Source organism: Xenopus laevis, chromosome 3L (assembly GCF_017654675.1).
Source record: "Xenopus laevis strain J_2021 chromosome 3L, Xenopus_laevis_v10.1, whole genome shotgun sequence".
NCBI lineage: Eukaryota > Metazoa > Chordata > Amphibia > Anura > Pipidae > Xenopus > Xenopus laevis.
In genome coordinates, this window is record NC_054375.1 from 16,829,474 (window position 1) to 16,850,663 (window position 21,190).

The 21,190-nt window shown below is 43.0% G+C and overlaps 1 protein-coding gene across 2 annotated transcripts in view; it reads right to left on the minus strand.

The window, feature by feature from the left end:
* Positions 1-252: 252 nt before the first annotated feature.
* Positions 253-21,190, minus strand: part of ovch1.L (ovochymase 1 L homeolog) — a 37,735-nt gene continuing 16,797 nt past the window's right edge. Inside the window, 13 exon segments of one of the 2 annotated variants that reach the window (NM_001088568.1) lie at positions 253-435; positions 1,690-1,823; positions 2,081-2,179; positions 2,462-2,625; positions 3,042-3,276; positions 3,580-3,795; positions 4,151-4,390; positions 4,782-4,817; positions 4,919-5,053; positions 6,304-6,443; positions 7,737-7,872; positions 8,528-8,668; positions 20,936-21,154. In NM_001088568.1, the coding sequence (NP_001082037.1) occupies positions 277-435; positions 1,690-1,823; positions 2,081-2,179; positions 2,462-2,625; positions 3,042-3,276; positions 3,580-3,795; positions 4,151-4,390; positions 4,782-4,817; positions 4,919-5,053; positions 6,304-6,443; positions 7,737-7,872; positions 8,528-8,668; positions 20,936-21,154 (2,054 nt within the window). In that variant the 3' untranslated portion in view covers positions 253-276. 2 annotated transcript variants of the gene reach the window in all.

Consider the following 21,190-nt stretch of genomic DNA (forward strand, 5'->3'; position numbering starts at 1 on the left):
TGGTTGCCATCTGTAACTAGACCTGGTGAAAACATTACAATTTTTATTTACCCTCCATATTAAATCTATAATATTCAAAATCCACTTGTGTACAGCAAGTTGGATTTTCTTTTAATGCTCTAATAGGGTACACACCTTTCCTGCCTTGTCAGGGACCCATGTTTCTTGTCTCACATTCACTGGTTATATCAAGAAGCTCTGACAAATATGGTGTTCATATGCACTGGTAATATCAAGAAACTCAGACATATATGGTGTTAATACTTTATTTCTTTATTAAGTGTCCATATGTTGGGATATCCAGTCCATGAATGCTGAAGTCAGTGTATAGACAGATGGAGCTTTCACATCACATTTGCCACTGCCCCAGCTCACCACTCCAACCAAATAGTATCGATCTTCCCTTTTGCAGATTAGTGGGCCTCCAGAATCCCCCTGCATAGATATGAAAACCCATCTCACATTATCACACAATTGTGGATATGGGTATAAACACAGCAATGCCCACAAATGACTTGACTTTGCCCCACTTGCAAACAATCCACAAGCCTCCAACAACTGCAGCATAAACCTCGTCAGAGCGATATGATCTTGGCTTGTTCAGTAAGACTGGAAAACCTTGTTGTGCAAAGATCACACATTGGGCCATAGATGTGCTTCTTATTGATGTGTCTGCACCATTCTGCTCTATGATCTGATCACTGGCCAATTGGTGGCCAGATCCTCAAAACTTTGCTTATTTGGCAATCTTTCCAAATAAGTATATCTATCAGTAGATGGAAGGTCTAGCATTGTATAATAATGTAAGGTGGTGTCCACTAGGGGTTATTTGCATTAACCTGACTGACTTGAATCCTACCCCCTGGGTAACTGAATCCAATCTATCCCATTGCTTACTCAGCCAGTAATGCTATACTTATGGCATTGTGGTGGGTCAAAACATAACTAAAAGGACTCAAAAGTACAATCAAATGTGGGCGATGCTCAAATATAACACCGCTTGTTGTAGCGTCAGGTGCAAGCTGCTGGTCCCCCCTGCCAGAGACCCACTTATAACTCCAAGAAACACGCTGCAGCACTCCGAATCCTGTGAAAAGTGGTTTATTGTGCCAACAATCACAGGATTTGGAGTGCTGCAGCATGATTCTTGGAGTTGAAACAGGTTTTCTTTTACAATAGAGATCAAAACAATAGGACCCACAGTCTTCTCTACCAGGTTAACTAAGGGAGGAACTCCAGATGATTTCAGGGCGATCCACAAAAATACAGATGTCGAGTCGCATGCAACGGAAATAAGGTAAGCAATGTCGGATTCTCCAACGCGACATGCACTGTCTGATGCAGACGCTGCCCCTGCATCAGACAGTCGTGTTGTGTCGGATGAACGCTGCAACTTCATCCGAGATTTCCATCTCTTACCTTATTTCCGGTGCATCTGACTTGCAGCCTGCATTTTTTCGCATCGCTGCAGATCGCGCCGAAACGCCAGTGGAGTTCTACCCTAAGGAGGAGGCAAGAACCAGCTTATTATTGGAAAAGGAATGTAGTTGGGGTCATTCCATGATTTTAAAACCACACTAAAGACTTCAGACACATTTTAAGGCTCCTAAAGCACAATTACTTCTTCGATTTACCCTGACTGTATGAAAGCCTTCTAATTTGTAGGCATCTAGTCTTGGACTTTCCTACCATGCAAGATGAAGCTCCAGCTTTTCCAGCACATATATTGTTATCGGTTACGTCCGATACCCAGTAATCCTTGCACTTTTTTGTGGAAACAATGGGCACCTTAGCTTGTTGGAGTTTGGTTGGAAGAGTCATCCCTAAGATAGAAAAGAGAAGCGTGAGGGATGCTGTTCAGGTCTGAACAGACCTGAATTCTAGACCAAATACTGTTGGGAACAATTTAGTTGTTAACAGTCACATGCTAAAGTTATGTCACCAGGTTTTTATTTTCTACAACTTTTTTTTCAATTTTTTTTTTTTTTTTTTTTTTTTTAGGTGAGCCTGAGATAAAACATCCAAGGTGCACTACACACATCAGGCAGCTGAAATGCACCCTTGCAGAGAAAGAACATACCTCCAACATCGGTGACTCCCCATCCTGCAACCAAGCACTCAGCTTGTGTCCAGTCTGTTGTTACATCATCAGGCAAACAGATTACAGCCACTGAATTGTCTATTAAAATATAAAATTCCATCACAGTTAGGGTGGTAAGGGCTAAAGGAGCCAAATAGCTCTTCAATGCATGCAGTGAAAAGCCTTCTTAAAAAACAGAAGGTATTCTCATGACCTCATGCTCCAAACAAAAATCCCACTCCACCTACACTAGAGCCACCCAATGCCAACAATTTCTTGCCAACAGTGTATCATTCATGGGTCTCAGTAGTGTGGACAGAATTCATCCTGTCAAGACATTTCTAGAAAAGATTTTGTATTTTTTAATGATCCATCTCTTACTAAGGAGAAGAGGTGTGTCCAGCTCCAGGAGGAGAAGGTCATTTCTAGGGGGTGAAGAGCCCGGCATATAAAGTTCATGAACGTGTGAATTGATCACCAAGGCATGTTCATTTTGCACTTCAGTCAAGTCTGTATGCCCCACGACCACTCTGTGCAAGTTAATCCTGCCAAGTAGAGAGGGGGGAAAAATAGAAGTTATGTTCCAATTAGAGTTAATTAGAAAATTATATAATTTATGGTGGTTCTTCCTAGGGGACATGAACTAAACTCATTAAAGAGAACATAATATTTCTGTATAGGGCTATACAAGAACTGTGAAGATTAGCCCTTAAAGGTCAATTAGGTCATTATATAACATAGAAGACCAAGACCCAACTGCTGCAGAGCTACAACTCCACTGATCTTCACCATTATGTCAAGGTCAATCTTGCAGTTCCTCTAGGGACTGTGGTGACCCTTAGATTGTCCAAGGGTTCCAAAGATCTCATACTCATGTAATTTGGCTCCTGAATGTATGCTTTATTGGATACATGGACACTAATCTAGATTTCAGCCATATCCTCCTTGAATACAGACTCACTTGACCTCACAGTGTGCTGCTGTAAGTATCCACTTATTAGTGATGATGATTCCTCCACAGTAGTGGCGCTTCTTGGAGTTCTGTATGCTGACTAGCCAAGGCCAGGATCTGGGGGCAGCTTGTTGTCCTCCCACAACACGGCCACTCTCTTTTCCACCTTTATTCAGGTTTCGTATTTTACCTGACCTTGCCATATACAGCATCATGGGGTCTACAGTCGTATTCCCACACTGGTCTGCAAGAGAAAGATTTTGTTGTAGGTTGTGTAACAACATGAACAAAGTTTAGCCCTGTCCAGTAACCTACTTTAGCTGGAGACTTGGTTGCCAATGTGGGTGCAACTTAGCATCCAATTGGATCCAAGTCAGTTGCTATTCAGATTCAACATGCAGGTCAAGGCTGGAGTTAATTCAAGGCTTCCTTTACAACCATGCAAAGCAATATTTAGACTTCAAAGAAGCGGACATGAAGCATGTTATGGGCCGTTGAGATGGATCTGGTTTGTCATCAAATTCTATGTTTCTTTGTTCCAACTTGCCTTTTTGCTGTTTAGTCTCACTTTCATCTGGCTCACTGTCATCAGACTCGCTTTCAGGAACATCCAAGCTCCTCAGTGTATCAGAAGGCTCAGGCACAGCACCATATTGAATCTTGAAGCCCCAGTCCACTACCGATTTGTCAGAGTGAAAATGGAGGGTCACAAATGTACCATTTGAGTGGAAGACTAGGTCCTGTTGGTGGCCACAAAGACTGGCTAGAAAAAAAAACAACCACTAGCTGTAAAAACATGGTGCTTGGGTAACATTTTAGATAAAGGATGGGAATACAGAGGCAGTCCTGCTAGGAGATACAAGTTCAAATATCCTTTGGCCAATCAATTGTGTAATGGGAGAGAGCAGAGCCTGCAACCTATAAGGAGGCTGGGGAGGTTCTGTGGCTATAAAAGTTATGACACCATTGCTAGTGGTTGCTGAACTGTGACAAATGTGCTCAGTATTGGTAAATGAGGTCTATTATATACAGCTCTAAGGCTTTTTTTATTTATTTATTTATTTATTTATTTATTTATTTATTTATTTATTTAACAATAACCACTTGATCAACTTTACCCAGCAGATGAGATGAATTGTTGGGGCCATCATAAATATTGAGATAGTCCCAGGAACAGTTCGGTGATGCCTCTAAGTTCAAGTAAAGGACCTCAATTTGCAGTTTTTTCCCATATTTTGAGTATATAATCCACTGGCAGTCCATTTCGTTTGAGTACAAACTGGGAAAATTGGGGGATTCTAGCTCTGCTGATCCAGGCTCCATGGATTCTGGCTGGATGAGGTCCAGGGCAGGACACCCTGTAGGGAATAGGAAGCAATTTAAATACTCATTAATCTGAGTATTTGCACCTGGGATGCAATTTCAATTAAGTGGCCTAATTTTGTTTGATTGTATATGATATATTTGTGTGTGCTCATAAGAATGTTTATGGCAGGAGTCTGAAATGAGTCTTTTATAGGCAATATAAAGGCAAAGTTGCCCCTGGTCTAGTAAATAATAGCAATCCAAGATATTTGTATTTACAGCTGACCAGTCAATGCTACCTGCTGGTTTCTAAGAGTTACTAGAAATACACATTTTGCAACCTCCTATAAATTCAGGCAGAGGCATAAAATGTCTAACAATGGACCTCAACACAATATTTTCTCTGGGACCCCTAAATATCCCAGAGTTCTAGTTCATTCTTACCAACTGAGGCAGCATTTTCTTCCAGCTGTTTGGATCCTTTAAACAAGCACAAAAGGGGTAAAAATTAGTTATAGGCTTTAAAAAGCTGTAGACAATGGAGTCATGTATTTCATATCTAACACCAACCCTACTTTTACCTGCTTGCTTGTCCCAGAAGGAATATTTCAGGCTAAACCCTTTCCCGGATACTTCAGAATTGCTGGTGAATATCAGGGTGATCTCCGAGCCCTCGGATTTTAAGGAAATGGAGCGGATTTCTCCACAGTAGACACCTGCCCCAAAAAGCATATTGACGATTATAGGGAGGAAATATGGGCGAGCGTACCTTATACAGTAGCTCTTCTGATTTAAAAAGCCAGCCTTCCAATATTAGCAGGACCATTTAAAACCAGCCACACCCCCTGTCCTAAACTGGCAAACTGTGGATTCTGGCAAATGCCAGAGGGGCCACTGTAAGATGCCATAGAAAGTCACTTTATTGGGCTAGTGGGGTCTGTTTGGGCCTCTGTGAATTTGAAATGCTAAGGCCTATTTTGTAATCCCAGTCCAGTCTTGCACACCCCTCATCTACATTGATGTCAACTTCAAGGGAACCAAATCTGGGTGCTTTTGGCTATGCCTTCTGGAAGTGTTAAAAAGCCTGGGACTACTCTAAACCAATCCCCCATAAACCCAGCCCATTTTATGGTGTGCAATTTAGGGTTATCCCACCAGATTAAAAAACAGTGCAAACTGCCTTATTTCCACCCCAGTTTTTCACTCCATATTCCAGCACAACCGTGCCTGCTGTTGAGCACCTGTTTGCAAATCTCATGTGGTCCCCATATGGATGTTTTTTTAAATCAGCCTCCATTGATGCAACCTCAACATGCAAATTCATCCAACAATCCTCCAAGATTAATTAGGAGTCACCTGTACTTATACCCCAGACTGGGGTGGAGCAAGGTGTGTAGTTGTCCATAACTGGAATTGGAGAAGAAAGAAAAAGCACTCAAACAATTCAATGTGGTGTACCCGAAGTACCTCCGATCATTTATTTGTGTGGAGTGATTCTCATGAGGCAAGTTGAGAACCTTGCTTTAGGCCTGTAAATTAGGGGGGCAAAAAGACGCTTCTGGTAATTTAAGAGACAAATTCCAGATCTTCTAGTATAAGAGCACAATTGCACTTTCTGCAATAGTGATATACCTCCCCTGGACCCGCTATGACCCTTCCTGAGATAGGCAAGATGAGCCACCTCAGAGCAGCCTAGGAAACCAGAATCACCCTGGCAAAAAACTTATTGGATTCTGGTCTCTGGAGGTTGGCATCTCTGATTATATGTACAATACAAGGTTCCCTTGAGCTTAACCCCCACCCACTTTATGGTATGCTCTGTACCTTTCTGACGCAAAAATATTGACTGTCCTGCCTAAAGAGGCACAATAGACTTGTGATACAGTGTTGCACCCCTTTGCAAGAAAGGTCTCCCACACTCTGGAGACAAATAATTCCACATATCTGATCAACTGTTCTCTCTCACCCAATAAATCCTTGCTTTCTCCAATGCCATTATACACCAGGAGTGGGTCCTGACAGCCAGACACATCTTTCTCTGTTTTAAGTTCTAGTAAATCAACTCGTATAACTTTTCCCACTGGGGCAATGATCCGCCATTGGCAGCTGAAACACAGAAGGGAAAGAAGTTATTGCAAAATAGTATTTTTTTCCTCCCCTTTTCCTGCTGTATTGAATTGAATTTAAATAAAAGCATTCCATAGGGCACATAGTGGAGCAGGGACATGCCCTTCTTGCCACCAGCCATAGGCAGACAGAAGATGTATGTGCTAAGTGCCCCCCACCCCTGTTGCTCCTTAGGAGCGTGTGTACTCCTACCTCAAAGCATTTCCCATCCTTGCCTGCTTTAATAGAACTCCAGCCTGACCAATTGCCTCCTGCAGTGGGTTACAGGCAGGTGGTGAGCAGAGTCTGACCCATGCATCAATGATGCATTGTATCCCCCTGTACTAAATTCAGCAGAAGAGACCCCTAAATGCCCTTATTTGCAGAGATACCATAACACTATGGCAGAACAGGTATTCCCCTGTACCTAGCACAATTCAGCAGGAACAGTCCCTAAGTTTGATCATAGCCTGTTCAGAGAGATCCCATAAAACTATGGCTGCATAGGTATTCCTCTTTACAGGTAGCCCTTTATATGCAATTGTGTTGTCTCATTTCAGATGATTAAAGGGGTTGTTCACCTTTGAATTAACTTTTATGATGATGTGGAGAGTTGATTACAATATTAATTTATTAAACTGCTCTCCAATTTCAGAAATCTGGTTGGTAAGTTTCAAAACAACCATGCACTGATTTAAATGACAGACTGGAATATGAATAGGAGAGGCCTTAAAGGAACAGTTCAGTGTGAAAATAAAAACTGTGTAAATAGATAGGCTGTGCAAAATAAAAAAAAGTTTCTAATATAGTTAGTTAGGTAAAAATGTAATATATAAAGGCTGGAGTGAACAGATGTCTAATAAAACAGCCAGAATCCAACTTCCTGCTTTTCAGCTTTATAACTCTGAGCTAGTCAGCGACTTGAAGGGGGGCCACATGGTACATTTCTGTTCAGTGAGTTTACAATTGATCCTCAGCATTCAGCTCAGATTCAAAAGCAACAGATATGACCCATGTGGCCCCCCCTCAAGTCTTTGATTGGTTACTGCCTGGTAGCCAGGGTAACTAGTCAGTGTAAACCAAGAGAGCTGAAAAGCAGGAAGTAGAGTTCTGACTGACATGTTATATATCAAATCACTCCAGCCTTTATACATTACATTTTTGGCTAACTAACTATATTAGAAACACTTTTTATTTTGCACAGCCTATTTACCCAGTTTTTATTTTTACACTGAACAATTCCTTTAATAGATCCCAAACAATAAAAATCATCAGAAATGGCTGTATTCTCACTGAAGATCATCAGGGTAGTTTCCGAGATAGTTGGGAGATTCAATCACTCCTTCGCTGGATGTCAGAATCACATCCTCACAGCTGGACCCATACCGGGGGCCTTGGGAGAGACCAGTAAACTCTGCCAAATCAGGAACTGTATTAAAAAAAAAAAAAAAAAAGTGTTAGTGTCACATCATCTGTCATCATCAAGCCAAAATAATAAGATTTGTCTGCCATAGATGCTGATGCTACAGGGCTGATTATGATTTTTTTTATTTACATGTGATATATATGGTATGTGGGTCCCTTAGCTCAGGTGCCCAGTGGCATAAGAGGTTACTGGGCCCCATAGCAAATTCAATTTAGGGCCACAAAATATTCGTAAATTGACCTTTTCTACCAAAATTTACTAAACTTGCTCATTAATTAGTGCCTCACTGGGCCCTCTACTCTCCTGTGCCCCCCCCCCAATAATAGGTTAGGTTGAGGAACATAGAAATTATTAAAGTGATAGTTTACTTTAAAATTACACTGGCATATATTAGTATCCTAAAACTGTGGAATATATATTAGTATTCTAAAACAAACCTTTTTTTAGAGGGTTTTTTTTTTTTAAATTTTAGATTTCCAGACTCGCATGAATTCATTTTGGACCCTCAGACAAAAAATGTTGGCAGCCATATTTAATTGTGACAAAATACCATGACTTGCCATCAAAGTGAATGGGAAAAAATGAAAACTCCAACAAACTTTCACATGAAATAATCTTACTACATGCACCCATTGCCAATAGTTCGTAGCACATTTACCTTGCACACTATATATCCAGTACTGTAGGAAAAAGCCTTGGTTTCTATTGGAGCCACCATCCCCTGACTGAAAGTGCACCCCGACTCTTTGTGCAGAACTAGAGTAGGTCACTTTATTATGCAGGGAACCACATCGTGTAACTGAAAGAAAAAGCACATTTACATTAATATCATCTTGTTATAATATATCAGCTGCCACCAATAAGGACGTGGATTCCAAAGGATAAGAAAAAATATCACTCAGTGGTCTTAGCCTTCAGGCTGGGCTTAATCGACTAGCTGGGATTGGGGACAGAAATAGGAGTAAGCAGGACTCATGAGAGGCACATGGTTTGGGTGCAATGGCTGGCAAAGTGGAGGGCAGCGGGGGTCCGTGAGGTATAAGCACCAGTTGGGGGTTTGTGTGTAGGGTCACCACCTCTCCAGTCTTGACTCAAGTCTGGTTTTTACAGGGGCTGCCTACTTGAAGACTACCTGTTTTGGTTTGAAACCTGGACATGATTCATGATGGCAGCCCTGGAGCAGGCAGGGCGTTCGGCAGAGTGTTAATTCCTTGAGCATAAATACCACTTGGCGCAGCTCTGTCTAGGACAGCAAATTAGATTCTCCCTAAATTCTCCCTAAACCTGGACTTCAAAGTTGTTCCACCCAGCCATTGTTTTGGGCTACCATGGTGGGGAGAGCCCTACAACGTACTGCAAAGTGGTACACTGGCTAAAGGTGGTAAATAAAAGTATTTTATACTTACCATAAACGCCTTTTCTAGTAGGCCCGAACCATCAGTGCAGATGGTAGGGTTTTGTCTTTATCACCTCTGGAGGCAGGACAGAAGAAAAGATGCCTCTTGGCCCCTGCTACCGCCTATATGTGTCGGCTCCACCTCTAATCCTCAGTTCGTTTGAAGAGTTCAGTTGTTGGAGACAGGAAAGGTAGAAGTAAGACCAAGAGACAAAAGGCAGAAAGGATAGCAAGAAAGATGTCCCATGGCCCATACTAAATCAGCCTGGGTGGGAATCTGGTCATTGTGCTACTGCAGCCTGAAGAACTTTTCAGCCAAACACAGCCAGTTGAGAAGCAAAAACATTTAACTTGTAGAACTTATTGAAAGGGTTGGGTGAGGCCCAGGTGGCTGCTGTGCAAATCTGTGCTGGCATTGCCAAATTTTAAAGAGCCCAGGATGTGCTTTGTGCCCTGGTTGAGTGGGCCTTCGCTGTAAATGGTCTGGGTCTCCGTTTTCTATTATAAGCCATATTGATAGTCTCTGCTAGCCAGCGTGCAACAGTTCTCTTGGAAATAGCTTTTCCTTTATGTGTGCTTGAGTACCATACTAGCAGAGTCTCTGAAGAACGGTATGGTGCTGATCAAGTTAAGTAAATCCTTAGGGCTCGCACTACATCTAGTTTGTGTAGTTGAGCCTCTCTATCATTTTGTGGCTGAGGACAAAAGGATGGTAGATTGATATCTTCAAGTTGAATTCAGATACCACTTTGGGTAGAAATGTTGGTGTAGTGCAAAGGACTACCTTATCGTGGTGTAAGACCAACCATGGCCCTTTGCATGAGAAGGCTGCCATCTCTGAGACTCTTCTCGCTGAAGTTATGGCTATGAGAAAGGTAACCTTTAGAAACAGCCATTTGAGGTCATGTCATGAGAGGTGTGAATGGTGGATGTTGTAGTGCGTCTAATACTAAATCCCAAGTTGGGAGTGGTTCTCTCCACAGTGGTCTGATTCTGGCCACCCCTTTAAAAAACTGCTGGACTGTAGTATCCTCTGCCCAGCGATTGTGTTTTAACACAGACAGTGCTGAAACCCGAGTCTTAAGTGCGTAAACCTAACCCCTTCTGAAACCCATCTATGAGGAATTCTATAAACTGTCCACCATAAGGTTTCAATAGCCAAGCTGTTAAACGGAGTAGAGGTAGGTTTGGATCCTTGAGAGGTCCCTGGGACAGCAAGTCTGGTTGAAGGGGCAGCCGCCAAGGTCTTGCTATGGATAACTGAATCAGATCTGTGAACCATAACCTGTTGGGCCAGTCTGGTGTTGGATGCTTGAGAGGTCCCTGGGAAAGAAAAGTCTGGTCGCAGGGGCAGCCACCAAGGTCTTGCTATGGATAACTGAATAAAATCTGTGAACCATACCCTGTCTGGTGCTATTGGAATCACTGTGGTATTGCTCAGTTTGATCTTCCCGATTACCCTGGGTAATATGGCTAATGGTGGAAATGTGTATGCTAGTTTGAAGTTCCAGGGAGTGACCAGTGCGACCACAAATGCTGTGCCCGGATCTCTGGTTCTGGTGCAGTACAGGGGCACCTTGTGGTTGTGTCTGGAGGCCTAACATGTCTACCGCCAGTGTGCCCCATTTGTAGTCCGCTTCCCAGTTTTGGACTCCTGGGATGAACACTGCGGAGATGTTGGGTACAGTGTGTTCTGCCCATGTTAGAATTTTGGACACCTTTTGCATGGCCAGTTTGCTGCATGTTCCACCCTGTTTGTCGATATATGCTACTGCTGTGTCGTTGTCAGATTGTACACATATCTGTTGGGACTGTAGTATGGCTGACCAACCCCTCAGTGCTAGAATGATTGCCCGAAGTTCTAAGACATTGATGGGCAATGAGGCTTCCTCTGATGTCCATATTCCTTGTAGGGTGTGGAGCTTGTACACTGCTCCCTGCGGCTGGCATCTGTGGTTACTATCTGCTATGAGGAAGTTGACCAGCTGTGCTATATTGATTGGCGTTGTCCACCATACTAGACTCTCTCTGGTAGTTGGATCTATAGGTATGTGTTGCTGCAGGATTCTTGTTTCAATAACGTAGAAAGTTGTGTCGAGGGGTCTGATGTGAAACCTGGCAAAGGGTATGGCCTTCAGGGCCGACACCATGAATCCTAGGAGGCAGTCCTCTGAACGACACGGTCGTTAGGCATGATCATGTGGCCGTGATCAGTGTGTCGATCTTGTCTGGTGAAAGGAATACCTTCTGGTTGCATGAATCGAATTTGAGTCCCAGAAATAGAATGGTTTTGCTCGGGTTGAGGTTGCTCTTGCGTGGTTGATTAGCCAACCGTGTTGTTCCAACACATTAAGCATGTGGTTGTGTCTTTGGTTGCATAGCTGAAGGTGCTATGATTAAAAGGTCGTCCAGGTAAGGTGTTATGTGTAATCCTACTGATCTGAGATAAGCCACTATTGGTGAGAGGATCTTGGTAAAGACCCGTGGAGCAGCAAGGGCAATAATGTAAACTGAAAATGCGCATTGGCAATGGAAAACCGAAGGAAGCGTCGGGACTCTGGGTAGATGGGCATGTGCAGGTAAGCGTATATCGAAAGTCACGAATACATTGGTTCCATGTCTGCAATTACTGTTTCGATTGGCAACCAGAGGATTTAGTGGTTTTAAATGAGAGTACTGGTCTGAAAGTTATATCCTTATTCCGCACCAGAAAAAGGTTTGAATAAAACTCCTTTTATTTTTGGAGTGTCTGGAACGCGATCACTCTGGTGTGTGTAAGAGCATGGTAACTGCTTGTTGGAGTAGCTGTTCTCTGCGTGGGACGGAAGAAATCTCCTTTGTGGCAGATGGGGGTTGAAAGGTATTCTGTATCCCTGTTGGATTATGTGCAGTACCCAAGAGTCCGATACGTGTCCCCTACCTGTTGTGGCCTGTGCCGCCGTTCAGAGTCAGGCGGAGTTGGGTTTAGGCGCGTTTGGTTTTTATTTGTTCGACCCGATGGTGCCAGGGAGGTCTGGTGCACTTATTGCCCTGGTCTGTTGATGAGGTTCTGAAGTTGGAACGAAAGGACCTAAAGGGTCTACTCTGTGCATTCCAATTTCTCCTGGTTTGGTTTCTGGAAGGTGTCTAATTTCTGCATTTTCCTAGTGGGTAAAAAGTTATTTAACTCCTGTGACCTCTGCAATAATTTGTTTCAGGTCTGGGCCAAACAGGGAATCTCCCATAAATTTAAGAGCCAATAATCTCAATTTTGAGGCTGTGTTGCCCGACCAGTGTCGTAACCACTGTGTTTTGGCTGCTTACTTAACTACTTCCATGGCTGCGTCCTCTAAAAAAAAAAAAAAAAAAAAAAAAAAGGCAGTGTAGTGGTCAATTGGTCAACCTCCGTTTGAAGTTGTTGTTGGGATGATGGCGGATGTCATGCAAGTTCCTGTGCCCAGTGTTTTGCTGTGCAGGATAATCCTGCAGAAAAACAATTTGCCTAAATCACAATTCATGAGTGAGACATATTGTCTCTGAGCAACAGACTAGATAAAATGCAACAGAGATTCGCTGTGAGAGGATATCCCAAGGAGCTCTTGGAAACTGCAAGAACTGACGTAGAGAACCTACCACAAAATGAGTTGAGACAACAAAAAGGATCAAGGGAATCCTCTAGACTAGCCTTTGTTAGTAAATGTACGACTACTAGCAATAATGTCAGGAAATTCATTAGAAAACATTGGCACATCTTACAAACTTGTTCACCACAAATACAGACATTTTGTAAACCCCCATTAATGGCCTATCAGCAAGGTAAGAACCTTTGAGATACCCTTATAAAAGCAGATATGGGGGCACCTACCAAATCAGTACAAAGGTTTTTGGGTACACCTAAAACACATCTACACAGGCCGAAAAAATTATATTAACAGATTTTATACATGTGATTCCACATATGGGATATACTTATGGGATATATATATATATATATATATATATGTGAGGATAGGGACAAATGTTTATAAAACAGGACACTGATATGAAGCAAAACATTTTATTAATGAACACTTTATATATGGAAGGAAGAAATTGGACACTGTTCATAAACACTGAAATTGGACACTATTGGAACACTTTGAATTTTGACATAAGAATGATTTTATGTATTTATTATCCATGTATTTAAAAAGGTCACAGGGGTAAAATGAAGTTGCACTGATTGGGGGAGATGTTTTAAATTGAGTGAGCCTCCCCCTCAAGAATCTTTTTAAGGAATGTTTGTTAAACGTTTTGTAAACTTGATAAAGGGCTAGATAAGCTCGAAACGTCGCTTAGCTTGAGGCACCAATAAAATGTCACTGTTTTCACTAAATCGGACTGCTGCCGTAATATCTTCAATATGGATAATCCTGCAGATGCCACTGCAGGACGGTGTATTGCTGCTGCCTGAACATATGCTATCTTTAGTGTAGACTCCTTTAGTGTAGACTCCATGCTGCGATCTAACGGATCTCTAAACGCGGCTTCTTCTGCGAGTAGTGTGGTTTGTCTGGATAGGCGAGCAACCACTCAATCCACTTTGGGAGCTTTCTCCCATTTCTTTTGGCGTTCCTCGGTTACTGAATAGATTTTGAAAAACCATGCATCTCTCAGGTTGGGCCCCATTTGGCATCAATTGTTTGGGTGATAGCATTAAAAATTGGAAAAGTCTGTTTGGATTTTTTCTGCACTGCTAGTCAGCTAAAGATAAGGCTACCGTTTCATCCCTAATCTCTAGGGTTTGAAGCATTCCTCTAGTAGACATATCAGGGTTTGCTGTGGACAGATGCTGTCATCGGAATCAGAGCTAGTGGTTGAATTTGCATGTTCTGATAATTCTGATTCTTGTCCTCCTACGAGTCTGAGGCTAAGTCATCCTCTGATTCAGAGGTTGAGTATTCAGGGGCTCGAGTTTTACGCCGTTTACCCTTCCTTCCTGTATGTACATGTGGGGTTTTGACTGTTCATAATCCACTGTAAAAATTCCCCCAACTGCAGGGGTGCTGGTGGAAGTAGGGATTCTGCATCCCAGTTTGATTTTGTTCCCAAGGCATGCCTGGTGAAGTATCTGCCCTAGTCTGTGATGTACTAGGTATGGCTATTGGTAGAGTATTTGGGGCTGAATTGAGACCCTCCAGGGCTTGGCCTTGAGCAGGTTGTGGAGATAGCACGGGTGCTTCCTGTACCTCCTCTGCCCTGAACAATAAGTCCTTTCAGACTTCCTAAATGAGTGTTTACATATTCTACAGCTGGGCGGTTTTTCAGGTATTTGTCTTTTAAGTGGACTGTAATTCGTCCCTCAACTCCTTGAGGGAATCTGCCTTTTCCATATTGCAGTAGTGGGTAGAGGTATACTATGGGTTCCCATGGTAGTATCACGGTTCCCCTTAACTGCCCCAGTCCGTTTAGCTGGTATGCTGAGGAGACATTCCTTAGACAGTTTGCGTGTCTATGGAGCCTTTGTTTAATTGTTACTCTCAGGCTTAAGTGCATTACCACCCTGCATCGCTCTTGGCTACACAGCTCTGTGCACTCAGGCATGGGCATCCGTAGAAATTTTTCCAGGGGGGGGGGGGGGGAAGGAAATAAACATATTACACAAATTACTTTTACTTTCTTCGTTACTAGCCAGTGGTTTGTAGAATGTTATTCCCTCTAGTTACAGCTAGATACATACCGAGAAGCCTCTATTTTAGATATCCTAATTTTGAGTTTTTCCATATATACCATATACCATTTTTTGTGGTCCCACCGATATATATTCCCTGACTTTACTCATTTTTCTGGTCCCCTAAAAAGTATAAAATGGGGGTTCTACTGTACATAAAGTAGAGTTACAGCAGAAAGATTGTCCACAACAAAATGTCAATAGTATAGAATCTAAAGTATCTTTATACATTCTGTTTCAGTCTAGGGGAAAGCTGCTTTGTTCCCAGAGTGGCAGAAGGGTTAAAAGATCCAAAAAGAAACAATGAGGTGGATACAGGACAGGAGCAGGAGAGAGGGTTGAGGTGCAAAGATATACAATATTATAGATATCTAGTATAGGTAAATCTAAAAACAACTGGACTTGCTGAGTAATCATTGAAGACGTTTCACTACTCATCAGAGCAGCTTCTTCAGTTCAACCGACTGGTATGGGAAGTTCTCGGCATATAAACTCTTCCACTAATCCAATCACAATGGCATTGTAACTCTTCAAAGAGGTGACATCTGAAGAAATTCAGAGGTGTAGATTCTGTGTAGTTACCGTGATAGGATTATACAATGTGTCATGCAACTCCTAAAAACAGGTGTTACTTGTGAGAGTTGCATGAATGGATGTGTCAAGTGTTCTGGAACTGCCGGGTACAGATGTTAGAACAGCATTGTATGTAGCAGACAGGTGGTGTCGAAGGCCCCCGCCTCTGTTCAGGGATGGTTTCTCCACCTTGACATGAATCACCTCTTTCATGCCTCGTTCAAACCAGAGGTCTTCTTTATCCAAGATTTGGACCTTGCTATTTTCAAAGGAGTGTCCCTTGTCTTTTAGGTGTAGAAAGACAGCTGAGTCTTGTCCTGTAGAGTTCGCCCTCCTATGCTAAGCCATTCACTTGGTGAGAAGTTTTGTCTCCCCAATGTATAGATCTGTGCACTCCTCTCTACACTGGACTCTATATACCACATTGCTTTGTTTTTCTTTTGGTGTTGGATCCTTTGGGTGTACCAGTTTTTGTCTCTGTGTTGCTAGGTTTGAAAAACACAGGGACATGGTGTATGTTGAAAGTCCTCCCGAGTTTCTCTGACACTCCAGCTATATATGGGATGACTGTTTCGCCTACTTTGTGTCTCTGGGCAGTTATTTCTATTGGTGTTCCTGTTGGGCTTGGTTGCTGCTGTTTTGATAAAGGCCCAGTCGGGTAGCGACACGCTTTCAAAGCTCCTCTGAGATGTTTTTGCTCTGTGTCTTTGGACTCTGATCAGTTGCCACACATTCCACCCTGTGGTGCAGAGTTCTAATGACACCCAGTTTGCGTTCCAGCGTATGGTGGGAATCAAACAACGGATATTGATCCGTATGAGTGGGTTTCCTGTATACTTCCGTTTTCAAGTTACTCCCCTCTTGGATGCATATCAAACAGTCCAAAAAGGCAAGTTTGTTCTTGTGGACATCTTCCCTTGTGAACTTGATGTTATTGTCCACTGAATGTGTTCATTAAAGGCTGCCAATTCATTGGATCTGATTTTAACCCAAGTGTCGACAACATACCTGAACCAGTGACTCTGTAGTTCCCTGGAATGTAATAAGGCCCTCCTTTCCACTTCCTCCATGTACAAGTGCAATACAATTGGAGAGACTGGAGAACCCATTGCACAGCCATGTTTCTGTCTATAAAAAAGGGCCTTGTATTTGAAGTATGTTGTGTTAAGGCACAAATCTAGCAACAAACATACTTTGTTAGGACTGAGCATCGTACTGCTGCTGAGGGTGTTATCTTGTTGCAGTTGATTTCTTACAGTCTCGATTGCCTCTGTCGTAGGTATACATGAACAAAGAAGTGACACCAGATACCATTGTTACTTCTGCCTCTGGTGTAACGCCATAAATCTTGGTGACAAACTGTATTGTACTGTATTGCCTACCAATGGGACTAAGATGTTAGCCAAGAATTTAGCAAATGCTATATGTCACTGAATTTATGCTGCTGACAATGGGTCTTAGTGGGGCTCCTTCTTTGTGTATCTTGGGGAGTCCATATAACCATGTGTGGCTTCTCTGGGGTACAGGCGGCGGTATAAAAAACTCTGTCAATGGCTTTCTCCTTTTCAAGTTGTTGTAGGTAACTGATCACCTTTTTCTTGTAACCGCTGGTTGGGTCTTTCCTTAAGGGTTCATATGTATTACTATCACTGAGTAGTGTGGTTAGCTTGCAGTGGTAGTCAGTTGTGTTGAGCAGAACTGTGTATCGCCCTTTATCTGCTGGCAGGATAATAATGTTCGGGTCCTTACTCAGAGGAACAGAGCGCTCTCCTCTCTTGTGTAGTAAGAATAGAGGGAGGTGTTCTGGCACTTGACAAAGCAGCTGACACTTTTAGCCAGAGTTGTTCAGCTTCTTCCTTTTTCATGTGATTATGGATAGCAGATTCTGTGGCTGTGATGAGTTCAACTACTGGGATGTTTTGTGGTGTCACTGCATAGTTTAACCCCTTGGCTAGCACGTCCTTTTCCGGCTGAGTTAGTACCCCATCGGATAGGTTCCTTACCCACGTGTCTTTGGTGTCTCATCTTTCTGCCTCCAGGTTAGTTCATCAGTCCTTTTCCAACTGCTGCTTCGTGACAGTAACGTGATGAATTTGCTTATTTGCCGCTCCTTACTCTTAATGCAATCTGTGCATGTTCAAAAACAACCACCCTTTCCCGAGTTCCATCAGGCAGTTCTTTTGCCATCAGGCAGTTCTTTTGCCAGACTCCGTTTCATATGTTCAACTTTCTGCTTAAGGGCATCAATGTTAAAGGTGATCTGTCTGACCCGTTCATTTAGTAGATGTTTTTGGGCTTTTTGTAAAATCTTGTTGGCTCTGACTTTTTATAGTGGAACCCAGGCGTAGGCTACAATTAACGCCCACTGTTAATGTCACAAAGTGTTGGTTAATAAAAGCCGTCAAATCAATACAGCAGCGACTCTGGATACCTTTTGTCAGCGCCAGACTGCGCTTTTGAGAGTATAAGGGGTGAGTCCCTGATGTCGGCATCTGAGATTAAAGAGTAGATGGTTTCGATAGTCCGCCAGTTTTCATGATTTTCTTTCATATTCCCAAACCAGTTTTAGAGTATTCTCTCCAAAATGAATGGTAAAGCTCTTTGAAGAGTTACAATGTGCCATTGTGATTGGATTAGTGGAAGAGTTTATATGTTGAGAACTTCAGTTGAACTGAAGAAGCTGCTCGGATGAGTAGTGAAACTTCAATGATTACTCCACAATAGAGATGTCGCGAACTGTTCGCCGGCGAACTTGTTCGCGCGAACATCGGGTGTTCGCGCTCGCCGGAAGTTCGCGAACGTCGCGCGACGTTCGCCATTTTGGGTTCGCCATTGTTGGCGCTTTTTTTTGCCCTCTCACCCCAGACCAGCAGGTACATGGCAGCCAATCAGGAAGCTCTCCCCTGGACCACTCCCCTTCCCTATAAAAACCGAAGCCCTGCAGCGTTTTTTCACTCTGCCTGTGTGTGCTGAAGAGATAGTGTAGGGAGAGAGCTGCTGCCTGTTAGTGATTTCAGGGACAGTTGAAAGTTTGCTGGCTAGTAATCGTTTTGATACTGCTCTGTTATTGTAGGGACAGAAGTCTGCAGGGGTTTGAGGGACATTTAAGCTTAGGTAGCTTTGCTGGCTAGTAATCTACCTTCTACTGCAGTGCTCTGTATGTAGCTGCAGTGGGCAGCTGTCCTGCTTCAGATCTCATCTGCTGACTGCTGCAATAACAGTAGTCCTTGTAAGGACTGCTTTTATTTATTTTTTTGTTGTTTTACTACTACTACTACTACTACTACTACTACTACTATAAGAGCCCAGTGCTATTAGTCTAGCAGTGTTGGGGAGTGGGACTGGTGTCCCTGAAATCACTAACAGCTCTCCCCCTACACTATCTCTTCCAAGCACACACAGGCAGATTTTTCAGATACATTTTTGCCCTTGATCCCCCTCTGGCATGCCACTGTCCAGGTCGTTGCACCCTTTAAACAACTTTAAAATCATTTTTCTGGCCAGAAATGTCTTTTCTAGATGTTAAAGTTCGCCTTCCCATTGAAGTCTATGGGGTTCGCGAACCGTTCGCGAACCGCTCGCATTTTTGCGCAAGTTCGCGAATATGTTCGCGAACTTTTTTTCCGACGTTCGCTACATCCCTACTCCACAAGTCCAGTTGTTTTTAGATTTACTTATACTAGATATACCATGACCTGGATGAATGAAAATCTTCATAGTAATATTAGATATTTCTAATTTCTATCTATACAATTGTCTGCATGGGAGAATGAAGCCTCAATAGCCCAGATGAATTGCAATATAAAAAGCCTTGGCAGAGTATGAAGTGCTTAGCACTTGGGGGTTCCACTGAGCACCAATAAATCACCAATTCCAGCCACACAAAAGGAACTTCACACAAACCCAAAAAAGAAAGCTCTGCACAAAAAGCTGTGGGACACAATGAATGTGACCTGTTGTTGTTCAACTACAATTCCTACAATCTGGGTGCTGGGGCTTCTTGACTTGTTGGACAAAGCGAGTGGGGCGCAACAACACACATGCGACCCTGGGGCTTTGTATACATTGTACTCAGCCCTAAGCGCCATAGAACATGTGAATGTATCAGACGCCAGCAATAGAGAGCGACTGCACTTGCCCAGTAAAGTGCAAGACACTGACACAGTCCAGTGCCCTAACACCACTCTCCTCTTTCTGTACCTGCTGCTGCTCCCCAGGTGTCAGGAGCGTTACTCGCTCTCCCCATTCATATGAAGTCCGCTATCGCCTCCGCCAATAAATACCTGAAAGCAAATAATTCCAACAAGAAGCGCCACTGCACCAAAGCCCTTTTCTTCATTCACTTTGCATCCTTAGCCCAAAATATAAATCCACACAGGCAGGGATCCAACCTCGCCACTCCCGCTAATAACTACCCAAGCATTTCTGCTCTGAGAGCGGTCATCCAGGGAAATGAGACTCGATCGCAGTATGTACAAACTGCGAGACCATCTCCTGTTTGTCTCCTGGCACCCAGCAGCAGACATAAGTTACTGCATACTGCGGACAGTTTTACAAACTCCAGGGAGGGGCAAATGCTGCCCCTTGCCCCTATGTGCGGACGCCCATGCGCTCAGGCCCTTCTTTGTATAGCTCTTGGATTGAGCTTTTGGTTAGACAGCTCTGCGTGTCTATCAAGGCCCCACAAGAACAGCTATGCGTGTTCCGTCTGAGTTGGACCTTGGTTTAAATCCTTTTTTTTCAGAGTAAGGCTTATACTGCAAGGACAACTCTACATGTCCTATGTACAGTGTGAATATAATATGTTCCTGAAGTTAATAAATACAATGACAATATTTGCCTGTCCTTCACCTCCAAGGCAGGACAAAAGAACGGAGGATTAGAGGCGGAGCCGACACATATAGGCAGTAGGAGGGGCCAGGAGGCATCTTTTCTTCTGTCCTGCCTCCAGAGGTGATGAAGGCAAAACCCTAACATCTGCACTGACAGGAGGGCCGACTAGAGAAATACAGGTACTGTATGGGGTCTGTTTTCCCAGAACACTGTATCCAGAACACACTGAATATAAGGATGCTGGTTAGCCCAAAACAGCCTCCAAATCTAGGAGAATTCACTTAAAAAGGTAGGATGTTGCCAGATTTGGGAACATTTCTGGATGATGGTATTCTTTTATATAAGGTTATAACATGTTTATATGATGTTGAAAGTGGAACTTTTAAATAGGCTAAAACCATAAATTCTCAATCCAGGTGTATTTGGCCCAATAATACACTAAAGAGGGTATTGTGTGCAAGTATTCCATATATGCCCATGACACCATGTAGCCCTATTGGATCAGATTAGGACATAATGGAAAAAGTCATTATCTGTGGCATTCGGTTTCAACACAATGAGATGAAAACACTTACCTTTTTTGTCAATGGAATCATCCAAATAGATAGCCAAAAATTCATTAAGGCAGTCTTCAGACTCTTCTATGGACAGGTCCTTCAGGGTCAGTTTAATTATGCTAAATGGTGCTGCCTCAATTACCCAGGAGCAGCGCAATCCACCAGCGTAACCAAATGGATAACCTGGAGAAGCAATGAGGCCAACCAACTCTTCCACCAACACGTCAGAAGAACATCCTTAAAATCGAAAGTGGAAATAAACCAATACATTTT